The sequence below is a fragment of the Leuresthes tenuis genome, unplaced genomic scaffold, assembly GCF_036924035.1.
Source record: "Leuresthes tenuis unplaced genomic scaffold, fLeuTen1.0.hap1 SCAF_18, whole genome shotgun sequence".
NCBI classification, from domain to species: Eukaryota; Metazoa; Chordata; class Actinopteri; order Atheriniformes; family Atherinopsidae; genus Leuresthes; species Leuresthes tenuis.
In genome coordinates, this window is record NW_027325372.1 from 5107772 (window position 1) to 5132537 (window position 24766).

At 39.2% G+C, this 24766-nt stretch overlaps 1 protein-coding gene across 1 annotated transcript in view; it reads left to right on the top strand.

Annotated features, from left to right (window-relative positions):
* Positions 1-24766, top strand: part of LOC140275617 (glutamate receptor ionotropic, NMDA 2D-like) — a 107024-nt gene that overhangs the window by 22803 nt on the left and 59455 nt on the right. The window contains exons 4-6 of the mRNA XM_072371133.1: positions 2900-3166; positions 10497-10684; positions 20764-20904. Coding sequence (XP_072227234.1) covers positions 2900-3166; positions 10497-10684; positions 20764-20904 — 596 coding nt within the window. The remainder of the gene's footprint in view (positions 1-2899; positions 3167-10496; positions 10685-20763; positions 20905-24766) is intronic.

Sequence of the window (24766 nt, forward strand, 5' to 3'; positions counted from 1 at the left end):
TTGAGGGAAAGACTTCTGCTGGTACATTCAACTGCAGACCATAATGTCTGTAGGAAAGATTTTGATGCTATTGACAATGCCAAACAGGAGAAGAAATTTTACAACTTGGCACATTTTCCTGAATGTGTTGAGAGACCTGCTGCGGATGGTAAAGAGGAAATTTTATTACTTAAAGTTCACTGTACTCTGTTGATTTCTCTCTCCTTGGAGCTCTATCAACTTCGGATAAATATTCAGGCCACACATGCAGAAATAAATCACTCTTCTGGCCCCTTAATGGCAGTTTTCCTGAACTCCAGTTCTCAAGGGCCACTGCCCTTTATGTTTCCTGGCTCTCACACACCTGATTCAAATCAAATGGCTCTCCTCAACAGCTTGTCCTCAAGTTTTGCGCAAGCTTGTCATTGATTCAATAATTTGAGTCAACTGTTTTGAAGCAGGGAACATGCATGCAGGGCATGCAGGGCAGCAGCCCATAAGGGCAGGAGTTGAGGAACACCACCTTTTGGCTACGATCACTGAAATATGTTGTCAGGTCAAATAAGAATCAATGAGACTTTTCTCATTGATTCTTGCATGATAAAGCAAGTTAAAGAATAAATTTACAATAGAATTTTTTTGTGCACTCACTCTGTGTTGAATGTCCTCTCCAGCTCATTTAGAATGAGGATTATGATTGTATTTTGTTGTTGTTCATCATGTAAAGCTGCATAATATCGGTTAGAGAATAGCTACAGTAACTGTTGCACTGTCGAGCTTGGTGTTTTTGCAATTTTACTCACTTCTATGGCAAATGATGTGGCAAAAAACGAAAACACAGAATGCTACAAAAGGGAGGTTACAAAGTTACAAAGACCTAGAAAATCCAATAATCTAAAAACAAAGTCCACAAAGATAAGCACAGACACAACCCTAGAAAAAATACAAAAAAATCAGACCATGACAATTTACCCTGAAATAAAGTACAGCATACCATTAATCTGCCTGCCGAACGATCTATTTTATAGGTTCTGCTAAAGTCTGGCGCATTTGTGCGATGATGTCATGCGCACGCTTCGTAATTTGGCTCAGAATGTTTCCAACATCGCGTCGAGACAAAAGCGCTCTAAAGTTAGGTTATATTTCACCAAAAAGGACAATACTAAGGTCAGTTGCAACACATGCGGAGCTATTATCACATCAAGGGGGGAAATACCTCCAATATGCAGAAACATTTAACCACACAGCATGCAATTTCTTTGCACAAATGTAAAGTATTCGACACACTGCTAAGCGATGGCAGCGACGCTGCATGGGAGCTTTTGGCACAGCGTCTTCCCTCTCAAAAGTCCCAGGTAAACGTGAAACTTCCAGGTCCTGTTGATTGTAAAAATGGTAGCGATATACTGTATGAATAATTTCCATCGGATATTAACATTTAGTTGATGAAGGCTGCAAGAGTGAGGCAGGCTCCCACACCTGTGGCTACTCCTTTCATCGAGGCAGGGAAAAGTAAAATGACAGATGCGAAAATAGATAACATGTGGGTGCATACTTGAAATTAAAGTGTTACTGCAACCAAAGCCATTTGAACTATATATAACTGGATGAGAATGATAAGACAACTGATAAGGAACCGAATTGATAAGCGATATCGATAATGGAACCGGAATTAAAAAATTCTTAACAATTCCCATCCTTACTTACCAGTTAAGTGTTGGTTTTTAGGGTAATATGGCACCTGACTCTGTAATTTGGCAAATGCTACAAGTGGACATTTTTGCTTTGAGAGTAGCTTTGTGCTTGAGAAATGCTTTTTAATTAAACTAATCACTATTGATTACCTTTGGGATGCTGAGTCACTTGAAGAATCAATCCACCTTGTGTCAATAGTTCTTCTAAAACTGTAACTTGGGACATGATGTCAGGCATCCATTGCTTTTGGTGAGTGCTTAGAGTACAGTATTTTCCTTTAGCTCAAGCTTGTTATTGATATACCGTGGGTTTGACACTATAGCGCCACAGCTCACTCAAAGCACTTTTCCTGTGCACCCTGCTCTCAGATGGGTAGAGGGAAACAGACAAGGCTACACTGGAAATCAGGTTCTGCTGGTTTGATATTTGGCCTACTTCAGCAGAACCTGAGGTGAACTCTTTCAGCATGGGAGAGTGGAGTGATATTCCCTGAAGTTTCTCCTTTGATCATCCACATGCACACATAGATGTAGGGCTTTGATGATTAATTTAAAGATATGCCTTAATGTCTTTGCTTAATTTTGATAAAGGGAATAGACAATAATTGTTAACAACAATGATTAAAGCAACAAAAATGTGCATAGGAGTATACACATTGTCATAAAATCACATATGTTATCTGAATGTTCATTGCAACCTTTCACCCATATGGATTTTGTCATCCTCATACTTGTTTAGGCAAAAATACAGTGGCAGAAAAGCCAATGTAAATCAATACCTCTTCCAACCTATGAGTGATACATCTACTCAGATTAAATGTGACTTAAGCAGCATAGAGGAAGGCCATCATTGTTTCTTCCAGTGATGTTGAAAGCTTTTATTCAGAAGCCAAGGATTTCTCTTTTTGACAGACTGCGTCATTCCTCCGAGTTTCCCTCGCTTAGAAAAACAGAAGCCAGTCAGACACAAGGCAAAGAATAGAGCTTAACTGAATGGCAACAGCAAGAAAATGCAGAACCATCTCCTGAGCTCATTCTCACACAACTGGGCCACTAATCTGAATGTCTGAATGTCGAGTATCCTTGAATGCGGCTTACAAAAGACGTTCCAAAGCAGTAACTTATTTTCACCATATTTGATAAATTATGACTTGTAGTGTGAAGTAATCTTCATACCGAATGCCTACATTTTCTCATGGATTCACAGACTCATTCTCTGCTTTCAGGAGAGTGGCTCGATCTACCTCCAGTTCACCTGCTCCACCATGCTCCAGCTTGAGGTAATCTTCGAAGTGCTCGAAGAATATGACTGGACTGCCTTCTCTGTTGTAACCACCCGTCACCATGGCTACGAGGACTTCCTGGCCATGGTGGAGGGTATGACGGATGGCTCATTCATTGGCTGGGAAAAGAAGAGCGTGGTGGTTCTTAATGTGACAGATGACCCTGGTGGGGCACGGACAAAGCGTCTGCTTAAAGACAATGAAGCTCAGGTGAGGGATTGAAAACACTTCTGTCACTTCTGACTGTTCTGTTGATTTATTGAGTCAAAGGGTAAAAAATATTCATCTTATGTCAAATCAACTGTCTAAATGAATGTGCCTGCATACCAATGTGCAAGAGTATTTATCTGATCATTTCCATATAAAAAATACAATATATCTATAATAGAAATACATGCTGTGTGTCTCTGGTCTGTTGCAACATCATCATGAACTGCTAAACAGTCATGATCCTTTGGTCTAGCAAATCACAGCATGCCTTTCGCATCATGGTTCAGCACAGCTGGTAAACATAGCTTTTCTATTTTATTTTCTACATAAACAAATGACCAAATAAATTCCATGAAGCCCTGTATTTTAAACACATCTACAGTTTCTTCCTAACTGGTCCCCGAATGTACTGTCTTTGGTTCAGCCATTCGAAACACAAAGTTAGGTCATAGGTTAGTCATAATAGTAACTGTTCTTAACATTAGCCAAAAAAAGTAATCAATCTAAGTGGTTGACAGTCGGTTCCTTTACCTGTTGAGCTACGGTTACAGCTCGGCCAGTTAATCGGACCACTGTTCTCTTCCCAATTTACATGCACTGGAGCAGAATTGAGTTACTGACTGAAGAATGTCCGATGATGCGACGCTGTGAATTGTGAGGAAACGCATTCTGCCGTTGACTTTGTGTGAGGGACATCATTCGTGCAATAGAATTAAAATAACTAAATTCTCTGCACAGAGTTTATGTCTAATTTACTTTAATGGTGTTCTTATCATCTGTTGGTGGACTTTATTAGGGCAAAGCGACAGTCTGGAAATTATTTAGGCGACAGCAAGTGGACACAAAGGGGCTGATTTTCTGTTTCAGCTTCTGATGAATTTAACCATCTTAAAAAAGAAACATAAGAATATATGAATAAGAGCCACTTTATTGTGAATTTAGCTTTACTTTGGGGAGAGTAGGGTAATATAAGCCAGTGGGAAGGTTGATCTGCCCTCTGTATCTTGGCAACCATGGACTTTTATAATGATGTAATCATTCATTTTATAAGCATGCATAAATTCTGCCCGACTGTAAAAAGAAGAAGCAAATGGAGGGAGGTAAAAGCACCAGTTTTCTTTAAAAAACGTCTTTGGCTTGCCAAATTAATATTTTGACATAACAGATATAATGGCTGCTACATCAATGCCAGAGTATGCAAGTGTAAAGTATTCATGTTGAATGTTGGTCATTTGTAAACATATAAAATTCTTTAGCTAAATAATTGGCTGATTTGTTAAGCTAGGTAGTTTATTCCAAAATATCTGCTGTGGGGCAAAGTGAGCCAAATGGTGTGGGGTAAACGGAGCCATGATGGAGTTTGGACAAATTGCAAGGAAGAAGCAATAATTTACAATTTACTGCAATCTTTATGTCTGAAGTGTTGAACAGTCTCTTTCACTGCTCTTTAAGCTAAAAAAAAGTTGTATTTGGCTTATTTGACTGAATGTTGATGAGTTTCAATGACAGTTTCAGAGTTTTACTTACAGTATTTGTCTCTTTATCTATTCTATTGAATCTCGTTCTATATTTTTGTTTTTTTTTTAAGGTTGCAACTTTGGTGGGTTCTTTAAGTTAAGTTTTATTAATATATATTTTTTAAGTCTATTAAATTATCTTTAAGAAAATAAATATGACTTATTTGTAAAGCAAAAATTGGCCATTCAATTAAAAAAAAAAAATTGGCTAATTTTGCATGAGTTCGATTTAGATTAAATGAAATGTTCAGTTTACCCTCAGATAGTGCAACAGAAAACTGAACCAGATCAACTTACCCCTAACCTGGGACAAATTGAGCCACAGGAACATTTTTCTTTCATAAGAAGTCATAGTTTTGTAAGTTTTAGATTACCCAAATCAATGAGATGCACCCTTAAATTTGGTTGTAGGCTTTAATTTTATCTCTGCCTCATTTTCTCTTATGTTGAGGACAACATAAGTAAGAAATAGCTCATCTGACCCCACTCTCCCTATTTTTTACTGTTTTTACAAAAGGATGTGAAAAGGTGGAACTTTGGAGCCGTGTCAGTCTTGTTCAGCGTATACATGCAGGACTAACTCTGTTTACCCTCATTTATTGAAACAAACATCAATAAGTGAAGCTCTTAAAGCTGATTGCTTTTAAGATATTTAATTTTCCTCTGTGTACATATGATAGCATGATGCTAGTCACCATTATACATCTTATGATAGCCCTCCTTTTTTCATACACCTCATGACTTTTTTTACTTGAGAAACATTCTTCTCTTCTAGCAGCCTGAAAAGTGCAGCTTAAACATGCTTCAGAGTGGACTGTACAGTAATCTGTGTCACAAATTAAACAATTATTGTTAAACATAGAAGCAGAGAATGAACATAGAACTAGAATGATCACCTTCTCGGGTGACCTTAACTGTGTACTATCTGATAGGGAAGAAGGAAATTCTGGGTGCCACTTTTTTTTTTTCTTCGCCTCCATAACCTTCATCCTTTTACAAGAACATTAAAATAACTCTCTTTCATGCTGTACTAATTCTATTCATATTCATGTCCATTCTTTGCTCTGTTCTTTTGACCTTTGTTACAGTTAATGACCTTCGGTGAAATTAAGTCTGAGAGAGAAAGAAATAAAGAGAGGGACACTGGACCAAAAACGAAGGGCCAAACTGAACATGATGTAATTTAATGAAAGTGATATGAAACATTAAACAGAGGGCACTGAAAGGGCTTTAGATGTCAACATATATGCATTTTTATTTTCTAAAATTGTCTTAAAAAGATGAAACTCTCCAGTCATGAGATATTTAAGAAAAAGTTAAAATGCAAATCAAGACACAGGCATAAAATCCAATGTAGTATCAAGAGGCATATTTGAGGCTATATACTTTAAACGGAATAGTTTTATCCCCAGAACTTTAATATTTAGTCAGTAGAGGAGCGATAGCAGCTGACAGTTATATGTGCAGCTCCCTAAAAGTGCTGAAATATTAATAAATGTCCCCACTTAAATGTCCACTTTCACGCCAACAACAGTAAAGACAACATGGGCTGTTGCATAAGCCAGATTGTTCCTTTTCCCATTGAAATGCTACCTTCTGGATATGTCAGCATCACCCATTTGGTGTTTTCTGCAAAAGTATATAATATGTCCTTGAAAATTCGTATTTCTCCTTGTATTTACTTTGATAGTTTTGATGCAACACCTTTGCACCAAAATCCAATCTTCATGATGCCTAATAGATTGAAGACTTGTTTTTTTCAATTAGCCTCACTGATGAGTATTTTTCTTAAGGCTACACAGTCGATTAGTCCCAATATCTTCTTAAAAAAAAAAAAAAAAATATCACTTTTTAAAATATTATTTATTATTTTGAGATTGAGCAACTACTCCCTCCACTAGTTCAGGGTGGAGAACATATTAATCACCTCATTACTCTTTCAATGAGAGGCTCTTACCTCCTGGCTTAGTTAAAAGCATTTTTTTCTGTTTCATGATATATTCTGTCAAGCCAAATGCATGGTTAGTGTTGGGGAAGAAAAAAAACATGGTTTGGTGTTAATTATAGCTGTTACATAAGCTACGACATTTGTCATAAACCATCACTATGAGAAACTTTCTGAACTTACGTATGAGAGAAAAATGTGGTGTCTGGAGATATTACTTGTATAGGTTTGGTATCTAAACCAGCCAGCTTTCTGCCTAACCCCAATCAGGAACTTTCATTGCCCAGACTTAAAGCAAGCAGTTAAGGTTCTGTGCCAAACTTTGCATTATCCTCTAATTATGCTCCATCCTCTGCTCAAAACCAAGTGGTGCTGTCTCATAATGTATCTGTTGTGGCATCATGCAGGTTTAGCGCTGAATGGTACAGGTGTATTCCATAAGCCCTGCACTGTTGCATACTCACTCAGTGCTGGAACTGATTCATCTCCTCTGTGACACAAGGCAAATTCAAACAGAAAGAACTGCTTCCCACAGAGGATTTTATTCCAGGCTTCCTTACTGCCGTGTTTCTCATCCTCTGTCCTGCGCTTCTTTTCTGTCTCTGCCTCTCTCACATCTTATAAACAGATTGTAAGTGGATGTGAACAATCTGTTTATCATTTGCACCTGAAATAAAAATTAGCTTCCATTGCATTCCTAAAATCCCTCTGCCCCTGAAAAGGATAAATGACCACCCTGCCGTAGCTAGTATAAAATGATCAGTCTTATGTCTATTATGCATAATCTCTGAAGTACTGGGAAGCTGTGGTGCTGCATGGGATATTTATTTTACTTCAAAGCCGGACTTTGCTATTTAGCATACTGGCATCATGATTTGAATCATTGTGCTTGTAACTGGTAAGCAGGGCAGCAGACATGCTGTTTTTTCCTCTCCATGCCTAGATCACTTAAGTTTATCATTATAGAGGAACAACTGCATGGCAAAGCAAGCAGTATAGCAACAAAGATTACTAATATAAAGCTGCTTTTAACTTTTTCTTTCAGACTTGGATATTAAAGTTTTAAGATGTAAGTTTGACCATGTTCTTAAATCATGGTACTTATTAAGATCCAGCCTGAATCTGGAGTGTTCATATGGACCCATCTGATCTCAGATGGGCCCATATGCAGTCATGGACATTGAACAAATTTTAATGTGAATACAAAAAAAGCTCAGTCTGTCTTTAACAGCTACTGGACCAGTGCACATTGGATCAAAGGTATGCTGCAGTATTTTTCCCACTAACACAACCAATATAGCATGTATATATATGCCGTGGTGGTGAACATGCTAACAAACGGCACCCAATCAGCCGGCAGTGCAGTGTTTATCATATATAGCATTAAAACCGAAATGCAGAAGTGGATCCACACAGCAGCATATCTGCAACAAACTGTCTGAAAAAGGAAACAATCAAGTTTTTGCAATGGTCCAGTTAGAGTCCAGACCTCATGCTGTGGTGGGACCTTAAGAGAGCTGTGCATGAACCAATGCTGCAAACCTCATTTAACTGACGCAACGTTGGAAAGAGCCACAATGCTGTGAGAGACTGATAACGTCATACAGAAAATGATTCTAAGTTATTGCTGGAAAAGGTAGTTCTACAAGATGTTTATGTTTCTGCATTTTTGTCCAAAGCTTTTATCCAAAGCGACTTACAAATGAGGATATAACGTCACAGCTAACATCAAAGCTAACAATAAGCTAAGTGGATGTAGAAGGAAAGCAGACACCAAACCGTAAGCCAGACTCTGTCAGAGGTGACAGAGTAGAGATGGAGTTCAGACATAGAGGGAAGTACAGGGTAGGAGATGCTCTCCGAAGAGCTGGGTCCAAGAGTCTTGAAGATGGACCTACCCTGTTCTGGTAGCGCTCGGTAGGTCATGAAAAGAGTCTGGATTGTCTTGAGCGTGGTGCAGGCACTGCTGGATGACAATCCTTTGGCGACTGAAGATATTGACCAACTGGGTGTACGTAGATTTTCTCACGCTCTGCGTAACGCGTCATGTCTTGTTGTTGATCTTAGGTCAGATGTTTTATTTACCAAGTTCAGCTGCTGGTAAAACCTTTTGCATTATTTGGAGTGGACGTGTGTCCATTGAATTTATCAGCAAATTCTGGCTAATATGATCGTGCTGCTTTTAAAAATCTGATGACAGCAAAAACAGTAACTGAAGCAATAAATCTGTTGACTGCCAGAGTTATACAGGGAGTGAAAACTACTTAATTGCTTTGTGGCGCTAAGGGATTTACCACGACAAGGGACTGCATTCATATTACACATACTGGTGTTTGATTTATTCTTTATCTAATTACACAGTATGCTACCTTACAGTGTGAAGCTAAATGAGAGCTTTTTTATGACAGCTGGTTTAACGAATGTTTAATTTATTTGTGAGTTGTGTATTTAATACTCTTCAGGTAGACCATTAGATACACAAATAGCGCACACAAACTTAACACAAGGCTTTCACCAAAGGTCTTAGGAATTTCTTGCTCTTAATGGAAACATTTTCACTTTGCCAGCAAAAGTCAAATATCCACTGGTTTAAAAAACACAACATGTGGTCCTAACATTATTTACAGCACAGGATAAGATCAAAGCCCGGGTCTCTTCGAAATGATTCTCTGTGTGGGGATGATTCCAGAAAAGAACAAATTTAATTTCAGCTTGAATGTTGATGCTGTGACACAATAAAATATGAAGACCCACAGGGATGTAAATAAAATATTTTCTTCCAAAATGAGATGTCTAGAGCTTGAAAAATTAGACACTTTGACTTACAAAGTGATCGATGGCATAAGATTTTAACAAATTACAGCTGCTTCTGCAGGAAAGTGGGGAACCCCCCCCCCCCCCAGATCAGAGGACACTTTGTGTCGTACATGAAGAGTGACAAAATCCAAGTTCATGAAATGCAGATTCTGTTTGTAAAGAGGTTTAAATTTATTCCATACTGCTCGGAGGATGTGATAGAAGGGGATTGAACGTTTATGTAGACCTCACGCCGACCTCGATCTCATCCGCTGTCAGCTGAGTAGGAGGATCGGCGTCATCTCGCCATCCTCTCTGACGTGTGTAACAGCAGTGAATGCACAGCATGTGATCCACACACCAAAGGCCTGCTGGTATTACTGTGTGTTTTACTAACACACATTTCGTATTCCGGCTTTGACCGATTGCAGTTTTATAACTTCTTCAATTGTCTTACAAAATGATGGTACCAATTTTCCTCAAGTGCTTCCTCTGAGCAATCATCTGAAGAACCCTCTGCATCAACCCCCCCCCCCCCCCCCCCCCCTCACACACACACACGGTGCAGACACTTTTTCTGTCTCTCACTCTTGAATTTCAGTTTTTTACGCTCACCATCATTAACTCCCTCTTTAATAAAGTATAAAGGGAAAATGCAAGCAGACCAAGAAGCATAATTTCTCAAGTGCCGCTCACTGCAGTGAAAATAATTAGATATATAAAAGTAGAAGAATTAATGTAAAACTGCACCAAGTATAATGATGCATTAATGAATATGATATAGAATTAAGAAAGAAGCATGTCATTGTTTTGACCTAGCAGCAAGAAATAAAGAAGATGAAAAATGAGATGGAATTGAACTTTTTGCCACTTTTGTTCTTTACATCCATTTACATCCATCCATCTTTTTCTTCTGACACATTGTTTTTTCAACCTTCCTTTCCTTTCATTTTACCTGCTTTTGTTTTCACCATCTTTCTACTTTCCCTTCCTGTTCGTGGCCTCTTTTTATTCTTTTATTCTTTTGCATCTCCACTGAATACTTCCCTTCTTCCTCATCCTCGTTCTCCAGGTTCGTCTCCTGTACTGCTCCCTGGAAGAAGCTGAGCTGATTTTTCGCGCAGCCTGGGCTGCGGGTCAGGCTGGGCCCAGTCACATGTGGTTTGCTGTGGGACCAGCACTGTCCGGATTGGGCCTGGAGGGACTTCCAAAGGCCTTGTTTGCTATCAGGCCTCAGGGCTGGAGGGATGAGCCCCGCAGGTGAGAGTACAGCAGATGGGCTTTCAACTTCAGGGGTTCACTGACGTACTGCCAGTGACCCACTGAATCACCATCACAGATTTTTCATCCATCTAATAATATTAAGTTAAGTCCAACTTTCTAGTTTAAGCAAGCCTGATCAAAAGGTAACAGGCAACACCTTTTTTGCAAATAAGAGAATGTGTAAAGCCAAAAGAAAGATTGAAATTAATTACGCTAGAATGTTCAGATCCTTTCCTTAGTACACATTGACCCTGACTCAGTTCTTCTTGACAACTATCTTAGAACTTATTAGCTCATTCATTTGGAAGTCTCTTATTGTTGTTGGTAAAAATGTAAAACCAGGTCGGAAGGGATTGTGAATGAAGCACGGCCATTTCAAGGTCTCCAGAGAGCTTACTCCTGAGCCATTCCTGTTTTTTTTCTGGTTGACTTTGGGTTATCTTGCTGAAAAGTAAATCTTTTGATAAGCCTGATATTCTGAGCCTTTATATGCATGAATCTTTTCTTGTTTCATGGGTAGTCTCCTGGTTGCTGTTTCAGAAAGACATTCCCATGGCATGATACTACCATCACCATGCTTGACTATAAGAATGACATTAGAAAAGACAATGCTCAGTGTCTGGTTTCCTTGAAATTGTTCAGCCTTTTAGGTTATTTTATCATAGCCAGGGCTTTTACTACTCTTGGTTTGAGAGTCATTAGGGAGGGTTTCCATTTAACAGTAAAACAGGTCTGAGGAAAACTCAAAAATCCCTAAATAAGTACGTGATTCAGACACTTTTCCCAAACTAGTTTAAAGCAAACAAGCTAGGCCGTATCGTGCTCCTTAACAGTGGCGGATAGGCTACTTTGTTAGTGGTTGTAACTCAAATAAATATTTGTTCTAACCCTAAAAAAATCTTATGGTAGAAAAAAAGAATAAATTAACAACAGCTGCAGTTGTCACCTATATGAGGGAAATGGAGAGAGCTCCTCTTTCGAAATTACTTTCACATCTGGAAATATCTGGGAAAATATCAGTTATATAGTTTGTTTGCTGGCTGAGACTGGAAAAAAACAGTCTGATGCAAGCCCCAAATGTGTTTCCTATCCCTTAATGCTTTAATGCTTATCAAATCTTTGAAACGGGCCCAAAACATCTTAAGTAAATATATAAACTAAACTTTTAACATCTAAATTCTCCTTTATTCATGCATTCTAAATGTGAATTAAAGATTGCAAACTGATTATGTATTTTGCCAAACTCTGATCAGGCTGTCATATTCCTTTTAGTGAGGATAGGCTACATTGGCAATTCTAAATTGATGGAGTGTTGCACTGATGGTTGTCCATCTGTAATGTTCTTCCATCTCCATAAAGAAATACTGGATATCATTCATAGTGATCATGAGCTTCTTATTACTTCTCTAATCAAGCGTGAGCACTCAGTCATTTCTGTTTGGGTGCCTTTTGACACTTTTAATGCTGCAAATTTTTTTTGTATCCTTCAATTCTACGCCACGACTCTGACATAGACCATCTAGACCAGGGATGTCCAAAGTCAGTCCTTGAGGGTCGCTGTCCTGCAGGTTTGAAATGTTTTCCTGCTTCAACGCACCTGCTTCAGATTAAAAGTGCTCAAAATCTGCTGAAGAGGGAGCAGATATAACAGAAACAATAAAGGCCCCCAAACAGAACCTTGTGGCACACCATAGACAAGAGAAGTGGGGAAAAATGACATGTACTTAGTAGCTACTTTGGTAGAATGAGCTCTGCGAACGCCAGTTTGACAATGACCAAGAATGCTAAATTTGTCCAAAACAGCTGGAAGCATCTTAGCCACAACCTTTCCTAAAATCTTAGTAATAAATGGTAATTTTGAGATTATGCTGAGCTACTAAGAAGAGAAGGGCCAAGCTTAGTTTTTTTTAAAGAGTGGTTGGATAGGACTAGACCGGACACCAGTGAAGTGTTGATTATGAGCACACAGGGACAGATAGACTGAAAGACATTTTTTTTTTTAAACAAAGATGAAGGTAAAATATCAAGAAAACAGGAATATGCTTTTACTGAATCAACTGTTTTTACCCGCTCAGATAAAGAAAAGGATGAAATAACAGATTGAACTGTTCCAGGGACACACGATGAAGATGCTGAAGGAGTTTCCCACATTACTGACTTTTTCAACAAAGAAAGAAAGAAAATTTTCATCCAAAAATTGGGACAGTAGCTGGAGTAGAAGTAACAATATCATTAATGGTATCAAATAGCACCTTAGGATGATCTCTGCTCTTTCAAAGATTGAAAAGTAGGCAGCCCTGGCATCTCTAACTGAACTGCTAAAAGAAACTAAAAGATTCTTTCAGTGAAGTAGATGAACATATTTACCAGTTTTCCTCCACAAGCGCTCAAATTTTCAATGCTTTCAACTTATTTATTCATGGTCAAGACTTTGAAACAGGAGTTAGTCTCGTTTTAAATGGACATACTTTATCTAAAATGGAAAGACAATGATTATGTTGAGAAATCAACATAAGCGCATAAAAGTGTTAAAAGTAGTGATGGTGAGATGAAGCGTTGAAGCTTTCAGTTGGTTCACTCATGGGCGAAGCTTCCTGGTGCTTCACGTGCTCTAATGTGCCATCAAGTGGACAATAAATGTAAAACAGGCAGAGTAGTTATAATGGCACTGTTGCTTTGGTGTGTGAAACTTTTAATTGAATTGTGCTTAACTAATAATGACACTAAACAAATAAAATACTCATTAATATAGCGTAAGGCAGGGACAGAAATTAGGGACGGGGTTGTGATGCAACTGTACTTGTGTTACAATGGGCAACATGTAAAATAGGGTTATTTTATTCATTTTCACTCAGGTGGTTCCTTTGTTTTGCTTTGGAAAATACCCTTTCACAGTTATTACGATGTGCCTAACTTATTAGGAGAGATCAACTCAAAATGTTCCCAGACAGGGCAAAAATGCCTCGCAAGCTGGTTCCCATGCAAGAAAATAAAAGCTTAAATAGATTGCAAGCAAACGTGCAAAAAAGTCCCAAGTTCACAAAATTTGAGGGGAGGTCCATTGCGTTTTTGTCTGAGGGTGTGAGATGCATGAAATCATCAACGGAGAATTAATAATTGAATCATGAGGCGTGAAAAGATTCAGAGCTCCACTGTGCAAACACTGCAGTGTTCTTCCACAACAGAAAGTTATGCATCACGCCTTTCAGGTGTATTTGTCTTTGTCCTTTTGCCGTTTAAGGTGTTTAAATTTAAAATTTCTTTCACACATTTATTGGACATCTTACGAGGCTTGTTCGGTATACCGGTACTAAGTTGGTACCGGGGTACTGAGGCATTTAAAACGGTACTATACTGCGCTTGGATGAGACCGGTACTTTTTTTTTAAGTTGCCATGTGATGTCACCGCAATGCATTTTGAGCCGAGGCGATTTTTTTTATTTAAAATTGTGTTGTCTGTGCATTAGTCTTTGTGGTAGTTTTTATTTAATTTACTGATGCATAGTTATACTTATAAGATTTTCTGTTTATGCATTTGGCAGACGCTTTTATCCAAAGCGCCTTACAGGTAAGGAAGGTAGGTTAAGGGGGTCTTGCCTAAGGACCCTGACTGGAGGTAGTACCTTTCATGCAGGGGATTTGGAAAAGTATCGAAGTACATGTTGGTATCGATACCAAAATGTTGGTATCGTGACAACACTATATCTTACATTTTATTCCTTTATATATGACAACTGTCACTTGCTTTACAGACAAAAGATGTGCTCATTGAATGTGGTGCATAGTTAGAATTGAAGCTGTGAGGCAAAAAAACTTGCGACACCATCCAACCGAGGCTTCTTACTCACAGCTGCGCTGGGGTGGATGGAGTTTTGGTGTTGTCACATTAAGCATGTTTACATGACTCCAGAATAAAAATAAGATGGCCAAAACCAAACTTGTAAAATGTATGAAAAACAAAGTAGAAAACGACAACAACAACAGAAAAAGAGCCAATTTTCAGTTGCGTTCTTATTAAAGTGGTGCACATTCACATATTTTTGTTATTTTTGTCAGACGGCTTAATGTGCCAGAGATTGTGCCTGAAAGGCAGCCCATTATGACTGCGTGTCAACTCGTGGTCATTTAAAGCATTGCCAGACTGTCATTCTGCTTTAAAGAAACCCGAATTTTATTACTGTGGCATCTTCTGACAAAATCACCATTCAAGTTACCTGAAGGCAGTGTCTGTGTGGTGAATTCAGCTACACTTCAATGACCTCCCACAGAAAAGGTTTGAAGCAGCAGGACCACAAGATGTTAAATTGGACCTTTTGTAAAAAATCCTGTTACTTGAAGTTGTTATTTTCAAGCATTATGATTAAGTGACTCATTGGTATAAAAGGTAGTTACAGCATGAACACACACGGTTCGGCATTGAAATTCTTCTTGCATGTTAATACAGCTGAAAAAAAAATAGGATCATTAAAAGTATACACCGGTCAATTACAACAACGAGTGACAAATGCTCCAGATCTTAATTTGATATGCACAAGTGGTTTTAATGTTATGGCTCATCAGTGTCAAACACAATAAAACTTTTAATACTTGTTGTACCAGTGCACAATGGATTATTACATACTGAGGGACGAAAAGGATGCACTGCATGCATCCTCTTAATTTCAACAATTAAATCTCTTAAATGGTTCTCTGACACAGTAACACAGTGTGTGCTGCAGCAGAATTCAGTTCTCTGCTGCAGTGTTTTATGACTGCTGCTGCAGGAATCTATAATAGGCGACTTTATAGAATCACACTCGCATGCACATCATAAAATTAAACTTTTGATGTGGACCAGTAGTTCATTGAACATACAGTATTAAAGAAAGTGCACCCGCTTGCAGTGAGGGCAGTTTCACTCGGCGCTGACAGCTCTTTCAAGTCAAATGTACAATCAAATTATCATCGTCCTGTTCGCTGATTCAACATATCAGAACATGCAAGATAAGAGTTTAATTTTTATCACATTTTCACTACTGGCTCTTTCTGTAAAATCAGCTATCACATGAACAGAACATAATCCAGGCACAGATTATGAGACAACTGGCTTCAGGGCCCATACAAAAAATAAAAAACCCCATCTGTCCTACATAGAAACAAGACGTTTCGACTGCAGGATGCACAAACTGACCACAAAGCTAAGTTGTTGTGGTGGTTTTTCTTCCTTTTGTGGTCCTTCTGTGTGTCTTCTTTCAGTTTGAATCTCACCTGGATGTCTTTGTGTAAATTTTGAACATGTTTATCATTAGTTTTCTGAAGTTTGTAGTTTCTTTGCATCCTTCTCCATCCCATCTAGCAGCAGTGTTGCGGTGTGTCTCAGAGTTGGCTTTTATGTTTGTATTGATTTTAGTTGCATCTGTCTGTGTATTGTACGGGTCTTATCTGTGACTGCTTGGGATTTTTTTTCTTCAATTTGCATCACTTCCTCATTGGTTCCAACCTACTGTGGCTGATTTGCATCTTTTTCTGTGTTTTCTTATTAATTTTGTAGCTGTTTCAAATCTCTTTCAATTAGTTTATTTTCAATTGGTTTTCATCTTCTTGTATTCTTGGTTTTCATTGCGTTTGTTCTCATTTGTTTCCATTTTGTGGTTGTTTCCAGCAATGTTTCCTTTCTTCACTGTTGTTTTATTGAAATAAATTCAGAAAATGGTGCTTGATTAAGGCTCCTTTGTCTCTTAGGCCCTTAATTCTGTGTGCTGTGGGCCTGCCAATTAATCTATCTGACACATTACAACATTCAAAGTGACATGTGAACACCCTGCTTTCACTCCAAAAAGCTCCGCTCTAGTAGTCTTTAGTTTATGCACACACAGTGTTGAACTTTCAAACCCTTGTTCCCTTGACCATTCCTCAAGTCATGTTCTGTCCCACTAGTTGAAGAGACAATTCACTTGATTATTGAAGCAAAGCTCCATTAATTTCTTAAGTAAAACATGAAAAACAAACCAACAAAAAAAAAGGAATCGAGGCTCATTCTCATTTCTTGCCTGACTGTTGAAGCCTTATCAACTGTACAGCAGGAATGAATCATTTTATTTCCCATTCTACGCTGTAGCAGCATAAGATGTAAGAAGCTACTGCTGGCTGCTGAGTTTCCAGCTAAATTAAAAAGATGGCCGTTTTTTAGTCGTCTCGCTGCATGAATGCTTCCTGTAGATTAAAGTCTGATCTATTATTAAACTGATACAGACAGCAAGAGATTCTGTTAGTATTTAGTTATCAGTCACATGAATGAATGCAGAATCTGAATCAGTGTGGTGTTGATGTGTATTGTGCTTGGTTTATCTTATCACTTTATTTATCATGACGGGGACCTTCGTCAGCTCCCAGCAGGTTTGTTACTAACTTAAGACTTTTCAGTTGAATTTGCTTATACCCCAGTCTACTTGTTTTGTGTCAAAGCTTCTGGATTGATTTACCTCTTTAGAATCAATGTTCATGTCTGTATAATTTTGCCTTTTATTCCTCAAGGTGTTTAATGAGCTACCTTTAAGGAGCTTGTGGATTTGTGGTGCAGAGTAGGCAGAGTGCACAACATTTGAAATCTGTATCAGCTGGCACTAATACACCCCCCCCTCCCCCAAACAAAAAACAAACAAACAAACAAAAAGAAACTTGGAGCCATGCAACTGAAGGTGCTTAATGCCCTTCATGCCAGGCGGTGCATTAACCAGCAGGTATCTTTATCGTGTTAATGATTAATGACACGATAACCCTTGATTGCTTTGGCAGATCCTTCTGATTAGGAGGTGGCACCTCCTCCCACATTTTTCCTTCCATTTTAGAAAAATGCTCCTCTCTGACAGCTCAATATGAATTTTACCTACCTTTGTGTTTTTTACCTTATCCTGTGCAGCATCATGGCAAACAGAGGAGTAATCTGAATACCCTGTTGTGCCAAACACATTTTCTTTTGCCAAGGCAGGCTTTATGAATATAAAGCTCCCCTAGATGCCCAAGTGCTGCTTATTTATTGATTTTTGTTAAAATACTTCATACATACTAATGCCTAACCCGGCAGGGAGAGCAAATAAGAGAAACCAAAGGTTCTGCTGGTCTTTGTGCATGCAGTATGAAAAGGAGCGCCGCCCCCCCTCTTTATACTGTAAATACTCCATCTTTTAAACGTGGCCCCTCTTCCCCTGTGCTGCAGTGTAGCCGTGGTGCTGAAGGAATTGAAAGAAACTGTAGTCAGTCATAGAGCAAAGCAGTGAAGAGAAACAAAATGCAATCCAGCAATTGCTTCATTGTATTTACGTTTCAGAGCATAAATCAACACGTCCACAGCTCCACACAACCTCGAAGGAAGTTGCTGCATTGTCAGATTCTATGTGAAAATTCATATTCTGTCAAAGGACTTCGATTGTGTGCGAGCACAGGAGAAACATCTGCATGGAGGGCGGTGAGGCGACAGCATTGTGAACTAATAGCTCCGCTTTCTAGTCCTCGCAGCTGAGTGCTGTCAGTCATTGGCTGGCACAACCGCTGCACAAAGATAGCTGCCTAAAAGCATCCTGAACATAACAAAATAAAAGAGATGAGGGAAATACCAGTTAGCATTGGTAGGTAACTGGTAGGTTCAGCCCTCAAATCAGTACAAATGTAACGGTCACTGTACTTCTACAACCTTACATTTAGCACATGATAAACAAGCCTTTTCTCATCAGTGAACTATTCATTTCTCCTGTTTCTATAGTTACCGTAATGTACTTGAACTGTACCTGCATTGAAAGGCCTTCAACTTGCTGTAAGTGAAGAGCTACTTAACTGACGTGTTTTCCCACAAGATTACCGCCAGATTCCAAGATTTTTTTCTCTAGAACAAGTTAAATAATGGAACCTTGGAAACAGACTGCTATCCTTTGAAATGGAGATAATATCTACGTAACTCAACTTAGAATTGGAGATTAATACATTTTCCTTATACATACCTGACTGGCCTCAATGGGACTTCATGCCTTTCTCACCCTTCCTTTTTTCTGCCTTTCCTGGAGCTCTTTCTTCTCTCTTCCCAGGGGTCCATCAACCCGTGAGCCGACCCTTTGTGAAACTTTCCCGCACCACATCCGACTTTATCATTTTGATATTCTCAATTGATCAGTGAACATTTGCATTTGCTGCTGTCCTTGTTTTAAAATGGCATTCAGTTTTTACTGCTACTGCTGTGTTTATGTAAAAGGACTTTTATGTATCTTCTACATATGCACAATATAGTACTGTAGTATAATATAGGCGAAACAAGCAGGATTACACATTTTAGTCTTTAGTTATAGCTATTATGCAAGATGAACATAATGTAAAGCATTTCATCTGTGGATTTCTTGCTTTCCACCTTGCTAATGAGTTGCATCGACTGATGCCATATCTTGTTCCTCAGGTCCCTAACAACATTTTTGGTTCTCTCTGTCTTTTCAAATGTGGGTTTTATGTTGGGATTATTTCATAAAAAGGATGGTAATTAATTTCAGCTGACCACATAAGAGAATGAGTTTCACCGTGCAGGTTTATAAGAGTAAAATATCAACACGTGATCAATCTAACAGATGATGCGGTTTTATTTTACACTGTGGCTTTGTAAAGCTACACTTTGACTGCAGAAACTGGATGTTTTAAGGGTCCTTTCCTCGGCCTCTTTCCATTTCCACCGCAGGAACAGCCCCTCCCTCTGGGGTGGGACTTGCAATGCTTAATATATCCCACTGATTGAGTACATTTGATCTCTACCTTAGTTTGCATTTTATAGAACTCTCATCACGTGTGTGTCCTGTTTGGCTTTGCATCATGTTTCAGTTGCTGATTGTTGCACACCTGAATTATTTTAGGTTAGTCACTATCTAGCAGAGTAAATATAGAAGCAGGTCTCATTATAAAGTTGAGGAAAGGCCAGATTCTTGTCTTCCCTGTCATTTATTACCTCCCAGCTTCTTGCCTCACTCGGCCCTTCGTTGTTTGAGGTCTGGAGTTATGTTTGTGGATATCCTGCATACAGTGACTTCCAGTTTATTAAAAACCTTGCTTATTTAATCCTAGCTTTTATATATGTATCTGGGTCTTCTCCTCCCACACATAAAGGAAGCATTCACAGCACAAAAAACAAAATGTGGTATTCAAAAACTAATTAAGAGAAAGAGAGTGAGTCAGTCACTCAGTCTGAGCCAAGAAACATTAATTTCTCATTGTTTCACAGTGTTTACACTCCAAAGTGCAAATAACATCCAGAATCTTGTGGAAATTGGAAGCAGTACCATATATATACCTCATTCCCCTGCTCTGTTTTCTGTCCTAGATGCAGACACTCGGCAGTAGCAATTGTGATTTTAACATAATGTGTAAGAGCAAGTCTCTAGTTGTTTCATAGTGTTTAACCTTAACTTATTTTCAGCTAATACAACTTAAATACACCCTCTTGTCATGCTCCCCTGTGTAGGGTGCTGTCACCTGTGCTACAGAGAGGGAAGGATGTTTCACACTTGAATTGACTTTGCCTAATATGCCTGGTTCCTTCGAGCTCAAAGGGAAAAACAAGCGGCTCAGGGTTAAGATCATCTTTTAGCTCCTTGGAAAAAAAAGAAGCCCCACGCTGTTTAAGAGCTTTTGGCTGAAATTCCCCTTAAGTTTGAGCGAGACTTGGCTGTATTTGTGGCTATGTAGTGTAACTGTAAGTGTAAAGAGTAATAGCTTAATTTTTGGAAGCTAATTTGGCTTGCTTTGCTTGCGATGCTTTATACAGATTAAGCCGGTGAGCTGATTAGGAGGAAGTTTTGTTTTTTTAATCCAAGTCTTGATTCTTCACATTCTGTTTGAAAAGGAGTTGCACTCACATACAACACAGCACAACCTTTATTCTAGTTTTTGTCAGAGTCATGCATTTCAATTAAATTCAAAACTGTCAAAATGTTTTGTCCAGCTGAGCGTGAAGCTATGTCATTCAAGCTGCCATGACCCGAATCCCCCCAGACCTCAGCGTTGTCAAAAAAGACCTTTACAGTGTTCCACTATCTCTGTTTCACATTGTTCTCTTGCTGATCCTGCAGGCGTATTGCCAAGGGAGTCTCTGTGCTCACCCACGGGGCAATGGCTCTGCGGAGGGACCAGGGAGCCACCAGCAGGGCGCAGTACGCGGGAAACTGCCAGAGTGACGGCAATCACACCCACCGAGTGCCAGACAGAATCAGGTGAGAAACGGACATAACATCTGTATATCAGAACCATGTTGGGCTATGTTGGGTTCTGATATACAGCACAGTGCAACGCCGTGGAAAAGTAAGCGGCTTTAATAAAGCCTCCACTTTCAGAGCAAAGCCAGGGAGGTGAGTCATCCTGTCTGGTAGAAGACAAACTGTACATGGAGGCTGCTGATGAACACCTGGATTTGTCATTGCTTTAGACTAAGAGAACTAAGTACTGCCATACTGAGGTAGATCTTATGGAGAATGGTCCTGGGAATCACTCTGTGGATGTTACGATCATGTCCTGCAGTGAGCGTCGGTGCTGGTTGCAAATTGAAAAGTGAGTTAATCTTATGTAATTTCACAGCAAAAATTCTATTTGAAAAACTTTTTTTTTTGCAGGACTAGTTGTTCTTAATTTATTTGCTTTTCAGCTTTACTGCTTTTATTCAGTTGAGTGAATAGGTCCCCAATCCTGTTTCTCGGCTGCATCTTCTCCTTTTGCCCACTCAAGTTTTTTGGGTGATTATGCTCAAAGCATTGGACATTTTTGCAAGCAGATTGTGACATCAACACACCTCCACAACCATTTCCACTTGCATTTGAGGCATGTTGAACTCACATAGTCTTCCTCCTAAACGGTGGGCATCACAACTGAGAAAAATCCCACCCCTACGCAACGGGAACAGCACGAGAAGGAGTCATAGAGGAAGTTGATTTTTCATGCACAAATGTCACTACATTAATTTAGCAGATGTGTTACAAGTGAGGAACACGTTGGCACAGACTTGGCCAAGGATTCAACATGTAGACTGGGAAGTTGGGGGTCGAATCAGTGATCCTCTGATTGAAAGATGGCCTCCTAACCTCCTGAGCTACTCTACACAGTTTCAACTTATCTGTTCATTTTAAGCTTTATATGATGATTTTGTTTAACATTTACAGCAATTGATTGGTTGTGCAGATTCCTATCAGATGGACCTGCTCACACACTCTTTCCTGTTTTTTTACTGTTTTTTTTTTTACTTACAGTGACTTATGAGAATGTTCCTTGCAGCCCACTTTACCTGAGACCTCATTCGGAATCACAGTTGGATAATGATAGGGGGTGGGTGTAGCACAGGTGGTGAGTGATCTACCACCTCATTACTCGGATGATCGGTGGATGGATCCTGAGCCTCTGCATGTGGTCTTCGGCAAGACACTGAGCCCCCACTTTGCTCCTAACATACTCATCGGTGTGTGACTGTAGCAGTAAAGATTTAGAGTAAATACTATATAATGAGGAGAGTTGCATGAGTGCCTGTGAGTGAGTGAGGATCACATTGTAAAGAGCTTTGTTGAACCAAGTTATGGTTAAAAAAAGAAGCCGTATAAGCGTTATTGCTTTGGAGTGCTGTTGAGAAATGTGCCGTGTTAATGCTGTGAACACATCAAACAGTTACGTATGGGTTAGTGTTAGTATACGTGTCTCCATCGCGATACATGTCAAAACAAAGAAAGACAGCTGCTGTAATAGTTCCTGTTTTTTAAAGCTTTAAAACACTAGTAAAGGGATGTTTTATTATTTTTCTGAATCACTAAAATGAACACGAATGTGGTATGCTCTGACATTCTCCATTAACTGGAATTGTGTACATAAACAAACACCTTGGAAAGTGTTGAAATGCTTTGCCTGCATATGGTATCTTAAATGGTTTCTTTAGAGGAGGCGGCTTCTCAGCTGCAACCGAGCAAACAGTTAAAAATGTTCATTGCATTTCTCTGCCAGACTTATTACGTGTAATTGTTAGAAATCTGCAAGAACCACGGACAATGTCTAACTAAAATAAATAGCATAGGGGGGAATAATAATTAAAAAGAGCATTTGAACATTTACATTTTTGGCAATTTGCTTTTCATATCCAGAGGGACTTTGGATGTGTGAAAGGAAAATGAGCAGTGGCTCAACTCTTAACTGCATGCTTGATTGGCTGCTGCTCTTTGGTTCAATCCCCTCTGGGAACTGTTTGGGGGAGTCGGATTTTCTTTTTTCAGCTGCCAGGGTTACGGGAGCTGTCTGGTAACCTGCTGCTACACCGGCTCTGGAGAATTGTGTGCAAGTCCTCAAATGCAAATGTACTAAATTACACTTAGAAAATAAGTTGAGAGATGAAGTAAGCGTTAATGGTTGATTAATGCTTTTTTTGGGGTGGCTGTATCAGGTGGTAGTAAAGACTGGCTTTTGCATGACAAACTCAAGGCTAAAATGTGAAAGCAGTTTGACTAATTCATTTAACTGAATGTGTTATTGTTTACTGAAACTTGTGGTTGAGTCTTGAAATGGATGCACATGAGGCAGATTGAAGGAGAACAGGCCATATAACAGCAGTTATATTGCAACAGTTGATGCATACAAATATTGTTGCAGACGTGACAGATTGATGACAGCTTGAGAGAATTCTTCCCTGAACAGAGAAATTTGACTGCAGATGGATGGTTACTGCAGGTTTGCCCGTCTGGGCTTTTTAATGAAGTGAACAGGTTCACTTTAAATTCAGCAAAACATTTCATGCCCCTTAGAATTGGGCTTTTGTATGCTTTCAATCAGCGGCAGGGCTGTCTGTCATGCTGACGGGTGCTGGGGCTCATGGGAGGTGATAGTCCTGCATTCGATGGCATGAATAACACCTGTAACACGTGGAGCTTTTTACTCTCAAGAGAGTAGAGATACACTCCTTTTCAAAAATGTTTCTGCTTTGAATGAAATTAAGCTAGGAAAAAACAACCGTTTTTAACAGTTGTTTGGCTTGATTCTCATTCTTATAAGACTCAGACCCTCCTAAATTTACTCCATTTATTTTAAAAGTCTAATATCTTTATGAATCCATCCCGATAATTCAGTGTATTTAAGTTCACTCGTACCTACATTTGTACATATGTTCTGATCACCGGACAGTTTCCACGTCGTTATTGGGCCACTACTAGCACACCCGTTACACATTTTTTTGTGAGACTTGGTGGTAGATCCTCTACTTCCATGTCATGGTGTCAGCTTAAAACAAAGATATGTCAGAATAGAGATAATTTTAACTGGTAAAAAAGGTTATGTAAAATATATTCATCAACAGAAGTAAGGATGTTTTAAAGCCATTAAATCCACGAATGCCTGTTCACCAGAATCACGTGTTTAGACCTTTTATTTTTCCTGAAGTGGATGGATTGGATGTTGTTCCCTCTGCTTCCTTTCCTGCTGCTCCTGGACTCGTGAGCGACAGTGAACATCTGTATCGCTCTTCTTTTTGGTGGGTACTGCACCGTTGGCGCTGTCACACCCTTTTGCACGTCTTTCTGGGCCAGTTCCAGATGAATTTTGAGTTGAATGCATCAAGTCTGTCAGTGAGTGAAATTCCTCTGGCTGTTTATCAAAGTGAATGAAGTCTGTTGGACTTTAATATGACGATAACTGTGTTATTTGTCCATATATGAAGCTTACATTCTTAAGGAAAGTATACATGAACTTCCCACCATCCACGGACATGCATGTTATTTTAATTGGTGTCTCTTAAATTGACCCTCGGAGTGAGTGTGAGCGTGCACGGTTGAGACCCCATTGGCCCTGTGATGAACTGGCATCCTCATACGACTTCAGTCTGAGTGATTTTTCCCAGATTTCCTCACCTTTAATTGACCAGTTTTGTCCGTGAGTACAATAAGAATCTATACTTACTGTTCTGAACTGAAGTTTGCGGCAGCCTCTGTCTCTCAGGATGGAGAACGATACAGAAGAGCTATAATTTGAAGAGCATACAGGTGGTGCACGTTTGACTTTTAAAATGGTCGACTTTCATCGATGTTTCTTTTAAGCTCTTATTGCAAACATTGCTTT